This window comes from Nipponia nippon, unplaced genomic scaffold (assembly GCF_047370975.1).
Source record: "Nipponia nippon isolate SJK-2023a ecotype South Korea unplaced genomic scaffold, ASM4737097v1 scaffold_1, whole genome shotgun sequence".
Lineage (NCBI taxonomy): Eukaryota > Metazoa > Chordata > Aves > Pelecaniformes > Threskiornithidae > Nipponia > Nipponia nippon.
Window position 1 is genome coordinate 160209210 of NW_028262290.1, and position 15252 is coordinate 160224461.

The following is a 15252-nucleotide window of genomic DNA, read 5'->3' on the forward strand; positions in this document are numbered from 1 at the left end:
CGGCTGCAAGCTGCTGTGCAGCCCAGCAAAGGCAGGCACCCCGTGGCGTGCTTTTGGGCGTTGGTGTTGCAGGCGCTCTGGTGAGTAGGCAAGTGGATGAGGACGGTTTAAATCAGCCTGAAAACAGAAGGTGAAGTAACAAGAAAAAAGGAAATGTGTGAGGAATTCCTCGCATCAGTGTCTAGCGGACCTGAAGTGCAGCATAATATTTTAGCAGGAAGCGTAGAGAGGAGAAGAGATGCTTGGTCTGCAGAAGGCGGAGGTAGATCAGGAGTCAAGAAAGCACATGTGGATGGGAAGGCACAGGCCAACCTTGCGTCGTGTAGTTGACGCAGAAATATCAGAAATGTGTGTGGTCAATATCAGCACTTGGCAATAGAGATATAAAACCGGATCAGGTGTTGGTTGATCCAATGCAATGGACATCACTGACGTTTAGTCCCCTCCCATGAGTCTGAATTTTACTCGTGGGCAGGTAAGAAGAATAAGGTGATGGAGTTTAAGGGGACCTCCAAACTGACGGGATCATTAAATATCCTAGGGTAAGCATTTGTTGATTTCATGTGACTGATATTTATCCAGGCAGGTGTTCAAAATTCCCTTTAGCCTTTTGTTAACAAAGTTGGGATTCATTTCTGGATGAACTTTCTTTAAGTAGGATGGGCCCAAGCGCTCATGGCTCTGTTGAGCATGCAGCATGCTTGCTAAGCGTGTTTGACTTGCACAATTGTGGCAATACCAGCAACTAAACTTGTAGACATACCTTTCAGTGTACCTCAGATAGCCTCTTGGGGTACCTCCTGGCTCCAGGCTGAAGTTTTAATGCACAGATGTGATATCACTGCTCTTCGGCCTCGTTTCCTTGCTGGGTGTCATGGCAGTACTTACTTTATTGGTAAGAGTGTGCAGAATCACGGCGAGAGGACAGGGCTTCATTGGATTTTAAGCTGACCCAGCTTCTGTGCTGGGAGAAGAAAATAAGATGGTAACTGATTCATCATATATGGGAGCATGGACTCGCCAGTGGTAGATAAGTACATCCCAATTTGGGGCATATTTTAAGTCTTTTGATACAGTTGTGGTTTTGGTACATGGCTGTGCAGCTGCCTTCTCCCCTTTTTTCTCCCTTGTGACCTCAATCAGATCCCAGATGGACAGCTCTGTTCAGACCACCCATTAGAAGAATTTGGGCTGTAGTTTTCTGTACACTTCAGGTGGTATAAACCAGCAATGCCACTGTACCCAGTGATTCTGCTCTCTTCCTGGCCCCTTTCCCGCTGCCCTCCTACTTGTGCCAGGACAAGTGTTCGTAGTGCATCGGGAAGCTGGTCCGGATTAGCACTAACCAGAAGGACAGAGATCCGAGGTTAGTTGTGATCTACATCGCTTCGAGATCTAATTGTGAAAGGCAGAAGAAAGCCAGTGTTGTGCAGATCGTTTCACGGGAAGGAGAGGGTTAGTCTCTGAGCAGGCTTGTGTCTAGAGAAAGCAGCCATTTACGGCACTAATGTTCAACTAAAAGCATGATCCAGTGCCCATGAAGGCGATGGAAATTATACTACCAAGTGGCATAAAGAGCAGGAGCAGGCCCATAGCAATATATTTTCAATCAAACAAGAGCCATGAAGTCATTAGTTATTTCTTCAGAAGGCTTTGGTAGGTGTGCTAGAGCGCGCTGTGCCGTCTCTCCTGTGCCATATGTGCACGAAAAGATTAATTCCCAGGTTGGCAAGACAGGAATCACGATGAGACAGAAGCCTGAGTCAGACACAGTGGGGAGAGGCAAATGCCAGAGGCTGAAGCGGTGCTGGGACTCCTGTTGAATTTTGAAAGGAGCTAGAATGAGGGAGATTTTTCGTTCTTTTAATTAAGAGAAGAACAGAGGGTTTGAAAAACCCAAATTTCAGAAGGAAAGAAATTGCAAATTACGGCTTCATTCTCTAGCTACAGCTTTCCTGAGGATTTGGAGCACTTGGCAGATATTTAATTACTCTCACCTCAGTGCCCTTGTAGGCATTGCAGAAAATAAAAAATAAACTGTGCTGCGAGACTCGCAATCCAGCTGTAACTCTGATGCCTTTACTAGCACCTCTAGAGCTATTTTCTTCATTGTAAGAGTAGGAAACTGAGGCTAATATAAGCTGATAAATTAAATAGAGAGCAGGTCCCAGGACCTGAGCCCTGAAGGCTCTGCTCCAACAGCCTTACAGCCTGCTATTCCGCACCCCCGAAAGCGGCGCGGTCTGAACGCTTGCCTCCCCGCCGCGCGGTCGTGGCTGCGTGCAGCGTTGCGGTACGCCTTCCCCTGGCACCAGCCCTGGAGCTTCCATGCGTACGCCGTAAATGGGTATCCCAGTGGTCTTTATGTGCGTTAATATTCTGTCTCTCGGTTACACAGCGAGGAGATGTACTATGCAGATGAAATCACCCACAGTGATTTCAGTGGGGTTCTGCCGGCTCGGATTTAGACTATTCTTTTCATTGATTTGGACCTCTAATGACATATTTGTCAAATGTTTGAGGTTTTTTTCAGTTTCCATGGCGCATTCCTCTGCTTTAGCGTGTTACAGAAATAAGGTACACAGTTAAGGCAGTGATTTAGAGCGAGCGAGCTAGAAAAACCTTGGCCTCAGTTCCCTCATTTTTGAAATTTACTTTGGAAGATCATCTCATAAATCATAGGAGAAGCAGCAACTTACCCTGTTCCACAACCCCCCAAGCAGCTGCTTTTATAAAGCTGACATTTAGCGCAGTGCTTAAGTATGAAATCCGTAAGTGTGAAATTAAGCATCAGAACAAGAAAATCATTACTTCCAAACTTGTCTTTATATGTTGTGCATGCACCATTCCCCTCCCACCTTTCCCCCCTTCATTTTCCTCCTCTTTTCCTTTGCCTGTCAAAATGTCAACCCTTCGGGTCGGGGCCTGTGTTACCTGTTACATGTGAGAAGCACGTTGCACGCAGTGGGTGCTACCAGGAGCAAAATACGAGCGATGATGATGGTAATTGTGGTTTGGAAGCTTTGCTGTGCAAAAGCAGGGAGAGGGCGCCGGGACAGAAAGCAGTTACAGCAGCCTCTGGCAGAGGACAGGGCGATGGAGGGACAGACAGTGCTGGCCACCAGAGTGTCACCAAAGACAGGCAGTTTGCAGCTTTCTGTAATGGCAGGGGAGCATTCAGCTCAGCTTGGCTCAAAACAGCAAAGCAAGCCTCGATAGGACAACTGAGGTTAATGTGGAAAGAGCTGTTAAATGTTAGCTTTAGCAGCCAGACGTCTTTGCTAAAATAGAAAACAAAAGTTATTTCATTAAAGCCTCTGAACACAAAGTACTCTGTGAAAGTTTAAATGCCAGGTGGTGTATTAAGTAAATAAAGTAGTCCTGCTGTAGGCATTGTTTCTCACAGCAGCCGGCTGTAACCAGCACATAGTACAAGTGAGCATGTGAATCTCTGCCATGTGATGTAGTGCTACGCCTGGCTAACGTGCTGATACCGGGCCGGGAAGTCAGAGGAGACTTTTCTTGCAGCAGATAGCAGCGTGTTGATAAGGGCCAACTGTTGCACGTGGCTTATTGGCATGGATTGGCTTACGCTCGTTAGTCATCTGGTTTGGATCAGGAAAAGAAACTCGGGGTTTGTACAGATGTCATGTGTCTTTCTAGCGCAGTTCGAATGAAGAGGAGTGATTGATTTTCATTTTAGCGACTTTTTAGATGGGTGTCATAGTGCTGCACAGCTAGCTTTTGTTGCAACCCAGCAGTTACCCCCCGGCAGCGGTTGCAGAATGTCACCTCCCGTTATCGGCAGTCCTGGGTCTGTGTACAGCAGGAGCCATTTGGAAGGTGGGACTCAAACTCCTCCTGCTCCGCTGTCAGCGGCAGGATTGGCAAGTTAGCCAGGTGATTCAGAAAGTGAAAATCTGGTATTTGCAAGCTTCTTGACCCCACAATATGTGCGTGACGAATGCACGGGAGGATAAAGCATTCTTTGCTCTCGTGTGCTTCTCAGAGAGATGCATGCCCAAACCTCCTCCTCCTGCTTCTTGTGGTTCTACAGGCTGTCTCCCCACGGTGCTGTTACCTGCTGAGGCTCGCTGTTAACACTTTGCTCCTGTCGTTGGCACTTCTGCTGGCAAGGCACACGTTGCCTGAGCTTCTGACGGTGTGCGCTGGCCATATGGTGGCTGGTAAAGTCTTGGTGCTGAGTCTCTCCATGTAATTACCGTGCTGAGGCAATTCCTCGTGCCTGGCTCAGGCACTTACTCAGTGGCTCCCTCAACCATTACCAGGACCTCTTCATTTATCACCCGTCAGGCTGTCAGACAGCAGTGGGATGTGCATTTGGCGGCCTCAAAAAAACAAAACCAAAAGAAGCTATTCTTTGCCATCAAGCTCGTGGCATCTCTTTTTCTTCGCTATGAATTATTTGCCCATGGTATTCTCTCCAGTATTTGCAAGACAAAGGAGAAGGGGTGGCAGAAAATTGGGATTTAGAAGCCAGACTGGAACCTTCCTGCCAACGAGAACTAGAAGACTCCCATTGGGAGGGATGCTTTACGCCAGGATTTCTGGTCTCTGCTCGCTGTGTTTGGATCCCATGTATGTGTTGCTTTAAAAGCAACAAATTCATAAGTGGATACACCCCTGGATCCCCTATACTACTTCCTGCAGCTTGCCTGTAGCCCTAAGAGCCCAAGTTCACAGCCCTTGCAGCCACCTCCTTCCTGCCAGTCAAACCCCCGTCAACTCCTGTGCTCTGGTAGAAATTTGCTGAATAAAGGAAAAATGCAAGTCTGTTGAAAACGGGCAATGCAAAACCAAAAGTGATGAAACTCATCTAGTTGTGGAGAGTAACTATTAAGAACTCGGTGTGAAAAGGCAGGCTCACTGTGGCGGTTCCAGTCTCAAAAAGGCGCTGAGCTTGGGGGGCGAGGGTAGCAAGCGCCTGCACGGGTGCTCGGGCCGTGGGATAGATCCTCGGGGCTGGGAGCCCGTCGGACAGATCCTGCCGGCCAGCGCAGAGGGGTGACTGCTTTGGTAGCGTGTCCAGGACCTCGCCGTGCACTCTGAAAAGGCGAAACAACACAAAACCGAAACCTCCCAAGGCTTGCAAAGCCCCCGTTATCTGAGGCTGGAGGTGTAGCCCGCTTGCAGTTCCCAGATGGTGGGTGTTTGAAAAGCTGCTCTGAAGAAATGCAATACTATTTCAGTTACGTTCTGCAAGCCATGCTGACATAACGTGTCAAGTCTTTCCAGATTTGTCATGTACATTTGACAAAGTTAAGATAACCAATGTACAGTTCTGGGCAAGGTGGGAGATCCTCTGTCTCATCAGCAGTGCAGGAGATATCTGCAGTAAGCCCTTTAAAGGATACAGCAGTGGGAAAGCGGTTCTCCGGATCAGCCTTTCCTCATACGGGGGCCTCGAGATCTTCCGAAAGAAGAACAGTTCTCAAAACTTTACTAATAAAACTCTTCAGCTCCCTGATATTCTCCGTTTTATGAGGAAAAGGTGTTACATTGCAGATCCCGCAGGCACGAGCGTTGTTTAGGCGCGTAAACAGATCACAGGCAGAGGAGGATGGGCTGAATCCTGGAAACTGGTACGGCTTTGTCTCAGGTTTTACAAAGTGAAAACGCTTCTAAAGCAAAAGTTGGTGCTTTCAGGTTCAGGTATTTCTCTGGCTGAGACCTTTTAAGGAGGGTTTTCCTTTACTATGTTTGAACTGATATAAAGAAATCAGATTTTTACTCCAAATTTTAAGTTTCCCTGTGAAACTTTTCAGACAGCATATGATATTTTAATGACTTACAGGGTGTGTTTTACTCTTCCTTTGATTAATAAATAATTCTGAAAGATGTGTTTGGAAACGAGTGAGCTTCCCATTGAACGGTGTCCCAGCTGTATGAAAAGCCATGGAGCTGTTTCAATAAGACTGAAAGAAAAGTGCTTACCGGTGCAGCTAGGATAGCTGCTGCGCAGGCAGAGCCGAGGAGCCCCGGTGAAGGGCTGGAAGGCCTGCCCGTTAGACGGGTGATGCGCTGCCGATCCCAGGTACAGGCGATGTGGTTCAACAGTAGGAGCTGTCGTTCTTGTAGGGTGGGAGACACCCTGAATGGGTGCGTAAGTGAAAATGCTCGATACGGCAGGGAATCTCCTGGGCGGTATCTGTTATATTTTTTGGTACAATAACTTTTAAGATTACTTTTCAGGCTTAATTCTGTTTTTTTTTTTTTTTAAACTAACAGGTATTTTACAACATTTAGTGTCAATATCACCAGTACTATTTGAATAGAAACAGCCAGTAGCCATTTATCTGCTTATGGGTTCATAGTTTTACTGCCAGTGAGTGGCATTAAACTTCATTTCACATAATTTGCATCAATTTGCTTATATGTCAAAATTAACATAGTATTATGTCTGAAGAGTGAATCAGCTTAATGAACAGCCGGCTTAACTCAGATTCATTTGTGCTGCTAACCACTTAAAATTCAGCAGCCGCAGCCTGCCGCCTTCTCTGTTTCACTGCCAGCTGAAGGATGGAAATGAAAGGACAGTGTTGTCCTGGGAAGGAATCAGACAAAAAGTGTCACATGGAGCCACTGCAAATGGAAATTGCTTTTGTTATTTACTGAGAAGTTGCGGTCTAAGCGGTAAATGAATATATCCCTATATATAAACTTGGGAGGCTATTTTAGCAACAGCTTTACATGTTAGCAATGGCATTTTCTGCTTGATCAGGTACAGGACGAGAGAATACAGAAGTGTGATTCCTAGGAAGAGGTCACTGCAAAAGCGATTGATTTTTTTATGGCCAGTAACTCTCATCAGTTTTAGCAACTTCATCTTAAGCGCACAAATACAAAAGTAAAGTTTGAGAGCCGGCTGCCGGCTATACCGCTTGGGCCCTCCGCAGGGCAGCGCGACTCTGTTCCGAACCGCCCGCAGCCAGCCTTTGGTAGCGGAGCATCAGCACATCCCTGAATCCCAGCATCATTTGGGGGCAGGAGGCTCCAAAGCTTCGTGGGGGCAGGGGCTGTTTTGCTTTCTGGACAAGGGCTGATGTGAAAAGGGAGGCTCTGGCAGGAATCGCTGGGCTGTGAGCATCCTTCCTCCCAGAAACCACCAGATGCATCCTGCCAGGTCAGGCATGAAATGTAGGTGACAGAGCTAATTGCGGGTGTCACCCGGGGAATGTAGGAAATTTAGGAGGGCAGCCACCCCTCTTCCCTTGGGAGCAGGCGAATGACAGCGTAGCGCTTTATCCTTTCCTGCTGTGCATCAGTGGAAGGCTGGTTTGGATCAGAATGCCCAAAGTGGGTGGAGAACTTAGTGTCATGCAAAATAAGGGCTTTATTTAAAAGAAATAGCTGCAAACACCTAGAGAAACAAGTGACGGCAGCAACATTATTTTTGTATGTTTGTGACCACCTAAATGCCAGTTAGTGTTGCATGCTAACTTGGGCCAAAGCTGCGGGCTCTGCTGTCGGCGCTTTCTCGGGGCTCTTGCACCCAACCTGGGACGTGCAGCTAGATCCCGGCTGAAGTCGCGCACGCGCAGGCACAGAACTGAATGCTGGGCCGCCCCCGTGCCATCGGACAGCCCTGTCACAGGGAGAAGGCAGCTGGAGGTGGCCCCGCTTTGCTCAAAATTAAGACTAGTGCTCTTCTGTTAGGATCTCGCATACGTATTCTGAGTTATACTATAATACAAAAGTTCTTTATATTAACGCAATTTTGCACCATGCATTCACATAGTCTTATGAATATTCTTATTCATATGCATATTGAATGATGCGAATGTGAGGACTTATGATTCATCAACATGGGGACCACAGAGGTACCCTCTTTTTTCGCTCTTATTTTGTCCCCAGGAAGGGAATGTCAGGATGAGTCAGAACAAAGCAAAACTCTTGGACTGTTTTAAAACTGGAGAGGGACGATCAATTGAAAACATAGGACAAAACCTTGTGTTAGCCTTACTGGTTACACAGTAACCGATCTGCTGGATTTTTTCTCTCTCTTTTATTTTTTTGTCTAAAAAACCTCTTGTTTTATGTTATGGAAAAAGGAAGAGCTGTTTAATTTCTTAATGCGGAAATACCACATTTCATTATGCATTTCATTGTCTGATGAAAGAAACGTTAGCGTAAGAGATAATTACTTGCCATATCAGTTCATCTTGTTACCAGAACCAGTAGAGTTTGCAGCCAACCTCAAAGATTGTTTCTTCTCCAAAATCCTACGTACATACTGGATTTTTTCGGCTTCATTATAGAAGACTCTAGAATTGTTGGCTAGTTTTCACTGCGTTATTATGTGTACTTTCTCCAAAATGAACTGTTTTCAGGCATGGGATATAGCTGTATCTTGTCTCTTCCGTGGATGTCTTTTGTGGTAGAACAGGGCAGCTACTGCACATACCTATAACTATATATTTACACCAGTGCTGCCTGTTTAGATGGCAGTCCGATAGGATTAAAGTTAACGCAAAGTTCCATTACTCCTGAACTGATTTTGGTCTGGGGATATATTACAGATCTTCATTCTTTTATGTGGCAGCCTTTTATAAAATCCTTTGTAGGGTTTAGGATGTTGAGCTGTATCACGGCAGCCAGAAGTCTTTTGTTTTAATAATCATAAAAATATTTACCATTTCCTATGGGATTATTCCTTCAATCTCAGTCTTGTACAAATGTAAATAACATAGATGCCACAACAATGCTGTGAGGTAGGCTTTTAAATACCAAAGATTGAAAAGCTTAATTACATAATTTAATGAAATACCCTGCAAAATAATTATAATTTTCCCTCCACCTCTGTGCGGAAACTGAGTCACAGAAAAATTGAATCTCAGCCGTATTAGGGTGTGCCTCGCGGTGAGTACTTTGTGTTTTAAGTGCCTCGTTGAAACAGACGGTTGTAGGGCTCAGAGTGCTCCCAGTAAAGCTGCTGGAGTCACAGATGCTCTTCATCCATAAAAACTCACGCCAAGCGTCCAAGGCTGGCATCCAAAAGGAGATTCACCACCAGTGAATGTTCTCACAAAATGGAAACCACGCTGTCTGTCCTGGCTGTGCTGTTGCACATCTATAACGAGGTGGCAGTAGTTGCCATAGGATGTAAGAGATGTTAGTTCTTTGGTCTCCTTTGATCCACGTCCTCCCGTGTCCTATAGATGTCCTCTACGCTTGGCAGGCCGGCTGTGTTAGGACTGTGAGTATGTGGTTTCCTTATGTCTGGTAATAGCTCTTTTGGCAGAGCTTGTTGATACTGGAAATGGTTTTTATAGACTTGCTGAATACATTAGCGCACAATGAACACATCCCAGCAGCGAAGCTTTAAGATCTAAGGGTGGTTTTCTCCCTTTTAGTGGTTTTACATTTGCATCAATTACAGCTACCATCCACCTCAAACCCCAGTCTGAGTGCTCAGGAAACATTTGTACATCCATAAAAACACAGAAGATAAGCGCATCTTCCCCAGAACTGCTTATCTAAACTTGTCTGTAAGCAAAAGCTGAACAGGCGAGTTCGGTGTCCTTTTAATCCTTCAGGATGAGGAACGCTCTCCAGTCCCACTGCAATCGGCAGAAGTTGAGGACATTCCAAACACCGGGGTTATTCTTCCTGCCTCACCCCGTGGCGCGTCCCATAGCCAACGTTTATATCTCCCTACAACACCGTCTCCACTGGATCTGTGGTTCTTGCTGCTGGATTGGCAGAGCTGCAGGTCTCTCTGAAATGAAATGGAAGTCCTGGGAGGGCAGCTGCAAGTTGGGAAAAGGACTGAAGAGAGGGACTGAGTAGGGGGTCCTTTCTGATTCCAGCAAAGCTAAAATTTTGCAATGAGTTAGGATTTTCTTTGAAAGAAATAAATACATTACACTGCACCACTAAAACCACTACAAATAAAACACATTACAGCCTAATTATTTTGCGGTTTTCTTGAAGAGTGATTCTATTCTCTTAAAGTTAAGTCTCTTCGTATGTAAAAGCCATCAAGAAAGGTTGTTTTCAATGAAGAACGGTAGCTAAAGAACAGTTACCTAAATTCCTCCTTAATTCCTGTAATCATAACATATGGTAATTCTTCCCCAGATATGTCAGGAGCAATAGTTTCTTCAAGTAATAAATCCCTCCCTGAGTTGTTGGATTTCTAGTCTTCTGAGTCTAGCATCTTAGTTATTAGTGAGTTTTATTCTTACTTTCCATCAATACAAAGTTTTCTTTGAAAATGCTTTCTGCGAGGTAAAATGTGAGAGGTAATGAGTATAGCGCGAGCTGTGCTAACGCCCTTGACCCCGGGCTGAAAGGAGGGGCCAGTGGAGGCTGCGGGTACACCAGTGCAAAGCTCTTGAATGGGAAAAGATCTCTGCCGCAAAAATCTCTGGTGGAGCCTTGAAGCTCACACGGAGAAGATGAGCTGGACTTACCATGAAGATGCATGGTCATGTTCTCAAACACTTGTTTGAATGGCTTGGGATTTTATGCTTGTTAAATTCTGTCTTATCTGCTCCCTTTCAATGGACTTGAGTCCCCTCTGCAGAAATCTCTGGAAGCACAAGAAGTGAACCAAATTCAGAGGTCATACAGCCCGCTTAAAAATATGTAGCTCTGTTCAGCCTCGTAGCTTTTATGCATCTAAGTCTGTCCTGATTTATGCTGGCACAAGAGAATCATCCTTTGTTTGCTGACATAGATATAGATATAACAAGAAACACAGATGTTGTAACTTGGATTTTCTAATTGGTTGTGGATGTCTGCTGCTTCTTAAATGGATAATAAATATAGCTTAAATGATCTGTTTGATCACAATTCAGAACTGCCCTGAGAACGTAACCAAAAATACAGCTGGGGTAGATACACGTGTCAAATAAAAACAGGATGCTCACAAGAGGAATGATCTGCTGCTGATACTGATTTTCAGCAAAAGATAGGAATAATCTTTCTCCTCAAAGGCTGCTGAAAACAATTCCAGTTTGTATAAAGGCATTGCCAAGAGCCTTATAGAAAGCGGACCGAGGCTCGTGGGAAATATGCCCTGTTTCTTTTCACCTCTGCTCCTAGTTTTATTCTAGCTGCTGGCTGAGATACTGTTAAAATAATGAAAAAGAAGAAAAAGCAACCACTAAAGCCCGAGCCGTTTGCCATGAGATAGAGGTAATCCTGAGACTCACAGGAGTATTAAAATTAAAACAATGAAGTGAAACTAGTGCTGAGGATCATTTTGGAAATAAGCAGTCGGACAGGAGGTTAGCACACTACGAACCTCCAGCACTCGGCGTGCCACTCTGCCTCCCTGTAAATGGATCAGACAGTTCAACCAGGTGAATGATTAAAAGAGTTTTAACGGCAAGGCGGAGCAATTCCCTTGCGTAAACGAGGAGGTGAGATACATATTTTTAGTCTGGGGAAATGTGATGAAAAAATAGAGGTTCACTGTAAAGCTGAGATTTCCGTTTGCTTTTCTTCTGAACCGATCTTTGGTGTTTATTCTCGTTGACAGCCTCTGGCCTCTCCTCTTCTCCATCTACCCCAACCCAAGTGACCAAGCAGCCCACGTTTCCTCTTGAATCCTATAAGCATGAGCCTGAGAGACTAGAAACACGGATTCACTGTTCTTCACCTCCGGACACAGGGCAGAGATTTTCTTTGCCTCCATCTCAAAGTGCAGCCAAGCCTCCCATCATGACACCAGCTCCCTGTGCTACCTCAAAACCAGTAAGTAAAGCATGTGTAGCGTTTTCCACTGGCCAATGTACAGGGTTGTGTGTTAACTCTTTCTTGTATTGCAACCGATGGGCGTGTGTGTCCATACTGTGGAACGAGAACAATTTCATGGGCCTTTTACTTCAGGCTTGTCTCAGCTTCTCCCAGTGTTCAGCTGACAAGGCACTAGGAATCCAACGGTGGCGGCTCCCCTTCTGATTTACCCAAATAGCAACTGATTCTTGCACTATGCTCACGCCAGTTTGGCAGCGACTACAGATCGCAGCATACATTGCTGAGATGCCACTTTAGAGAAGAGTAACACTTTATTTAGGATTGTCTTTATCTCCCCTAGGAAGAGCTGATGCGAGAGCTAGCAGCCAAGGAGAGCGTCTCAAAAAGAAATTCACAGTATGAGCTGCAGGGGGGTTGAGTTCCTGCTGCCTCTGGAGCCTGAGATGACTGGGGCAACTGGTGACTAATGGCACTAGTTGCTATCACGCCTCCTGCCCCAGCTCAGGGAGTAGAGGAGGAAGGGCAGCACTGCCAGGGTATTTATCCAGCCCCCCATGCAGTAGGTGTCTTCATAGGAGTGGTTTCTTCAGCTCCTGGGAATGCCTGAACTCGGCAGTTCCCGGGAACACGTGAAGTCAGCCTCCGATATTCTCCTCCACAACATCCCCACTGCGTGCCGTCGTCCCTCCTCCCCTCTCCCTTGGCCAGCCTGAGCCTCAGAGGCATCGCTGCTCTTCTGCTCTTTTTGTGCTCCTCTGCCTTTTTGCTCCTTCTTTCTTTTTCATGTTAAATCCTTTGCATTACCTATCTTTCCGTCCACCGTTCCCCTGCCTCATGGAACTAGCAAAGCGTGACCTGTTACCAGAGTTAACCACCCTCCACCTGTCTGTCCCCATCTTTTCTTCTTTTTTTTTTTCTTTTTCCTCAGAATATAAAATCTTTGACATTTTCTGTATCTAGAAATCTAGAACTGTAAAGGACCTGAAGGTTCATGAGGTTTGTTTCCCTGTTGAACGACTACAAGTTCTGTTTCGTGCCAGTTCTTAGCGATGTATTTAAAAGCAGGATGTTTCCTCCCACTCGCCCGTGGGAAAGCTGTTCCGGGATCTGAACGCGCTAACGCAGCAATCCCAAAGCCTTGTTACTTCTGCGTTAGGTACCTCGACAGCAGCAGCAGCAGCAGTTGTTACACTGCAAGTGTGCAGGTACTGGATCAGAGTTCACGTATGACTTTCAACGTGTTCACGCCCACCCAGTAAAACACATGCCCTGTTTTGGGGACCCCTTCTCTAAGGGTTAGGAAGTCTCTGATTTTTAACCTGATATTTTTCATGGACAGGTTATGACCATTTGCTCCTATAATTAATAGCCATGTTCATTCATTGTTACATCCTGTTGTACCTGTAGCCAACCTTTGTTTTTCTAGATTAAGCAAGCCAAACTCTCCCTGCAAAATACAGACTTTCTGTTCTGCTGCTATGCAAAAGTAAATAATTAAAGTATTAAATAAAATAAATCCTACATTTATAGTTAGGGAACTCCAGCAGTAACTTTTCTCCAGCCAACTCACTGCCTTTCCATGTAAGTAGTAGTCTTGGGATACATAAACTATGAAACTCAAAGGCTTGTAGGACACAAAAATATTTTTGGTAGGTTTCAGTCAGTCACAGTATTTGCATATGAATGTGATTATCTGTGTTATGCAGCTACAGAGGAGTCTTTTGTACCTGTTAGAACAGAAATGGGGAAACATAATCTTAGCACATTCCACTGACCGAAAGACTGAAAAGTTTGTTCTGTTTTTAATTATTTGCTGATTCGGACAATGTGAAGTTGAGTAGAAGATGCCAGAATAAAGAAACAGAATTCTCAGCAAGTATTTATCAGCTGTTGTGATTGTATGTATGTACAAGAGAGAGTCTGGATGGAAACTCAATATGTTGGACTCAACTATCTCCTGTTCAGAAGATACAGAAATACACATATGCATATATATATATATATATATAAAATACATAGGATGTATAGCGCCTGATTATCTTTGGTTTGTACCCTCTGTACTCATTTATATCTGAGAACAGGGGGTGTGCAGGGCTGTCAGTGAATCATTTGGTTTACTTGGGAACAAATGTCAGCAGCTACAGATCTGTGAGGAACAAAGCCCTGGATGTTTCATTTTCAACAGAGACCAGAGAGAGGGATTTGCCATGCTTTTCTAGTAGGAGAAACTGCTAAGGAGAGAAAGGCTAAGTTCCTGCAGAAGGACATGAATCCGAAGCTGATGGGTGTTCACTCAGGACTGTTGCGGCTTTTGATCCCTGTAAGTTATTTACCTGGCCTTCCTTTACAAATATGACAGCAGTAGACCAACATTCTTGATTTGAGTCCTGTGTTTCAAACATTTCATTTATTCTGAGCTGTGTGTTAATAAATATGTTCCCACAATGCACGTGCCATAAAGAAATCCGTAAAAGGCAAACTCAATTTCTTGTTTACTTAGATCACCATTTCTTGGCATAACAATTCCAGTTACCTTAAAAACACGCTATAAATTATACGATAAATGGTTTCATAGTGGCCATGCTGTTAGATGATCAGTTTAATGACAGGGAAGCTTCTATGTTGACAGATATCTGAAACGAGAAGTTGACTCTTATCTACAGGGCTCTGTCAACTTAAATCTCATTTACTTATTACATTGTTTAACTAGTGATAATGTGTGAGATCCCAGAACTATTATAAACGATTCATGATTGCTACATATATTGCAGTAGCAAAGAGGAACCCTTGGACCCAGACCTGGAATTATTATTAAAAAAAAACCAAAACAGAACAGCAGATAACTATAGGAAGGTGCAGTATCAGGACTTGGAACTAATCTTAGCCCATTTTTATAGTTAACTGCATTTGAAGCTGATTGTGTACTTGTTTTTTATATGCCTGAGACTGTGGCGCAGAATGGTTAAACCCATCCAGTAAGAGAGAACACATGGAGGAAGGAATAAAAATATTTATATCCCAGCAAGTGTAATCAAAACCTTTCATGTTTTAGTAGCACTTAGTGTGTATTTTGATGTGATTTTTAAGCCTTAGATTCTGGCGAGGGGAATCAATAGTGGGAGACAGTTCCTGACAGAGGGAGATACTCCTTCAGCGAGTATCATCTCCACACAGTGTACAAAACTAAGCAATTAACCCCATGCTAAATGGATGTCTGTGATAATCACTAAGGTCTGGATTTATCCCGCCTAACTTTAGAACCTATCTGAGCTGCTTAAGCTGGGAGCGTGGTAGCTCTGGTTGTCTCTGTCTCACAGAGAGGCATTTGCAGGGGGTGAATCGGACCTTCGGTGGGCTGAGCAGCCTTTCGTGCTGGCTGTAAAGGGAGCGACTCCGGGCGTTGCATTTCTACCTGAGGCGCTCCTGCTGGGTGCCCAAAGCTAGATGTGGTGAGGTTGTGGCACACCACTGCAGCAGCTCTTACAGGCTTTCCTCTGGGTGTGTAAGTGTTCCTGGTGGCTGAGT

General features: G+C 44.9%; 1 protein-coding gene across 7 annotated transcripts in view; it reads left to right on the forward strand.

Annotated features, from left to right (window-relative positions):
* The window catches only part of PRKAG2 (protein kinase AMP-activated non-catalytic subunit gamma 2), a 228908-nt gene that overhangs the window by 143138 nt on the left and 70518 nt on the right, over positions 1-15252 (forward strand). For all 7 annotated transcript variants that reach the window (XM_087730584.1, XM_087730609.1, XM_087730592.1 and 4 more), the window contains one exon: positions 11510-11724. In XM_087730584.1, coding sequence (XP_087586710.1) covers positions 11510-11724 — 215 coding nt within the window. The remainder of the gene's footprint in view (positions 1-11509; positions 11725-15252) is intronic.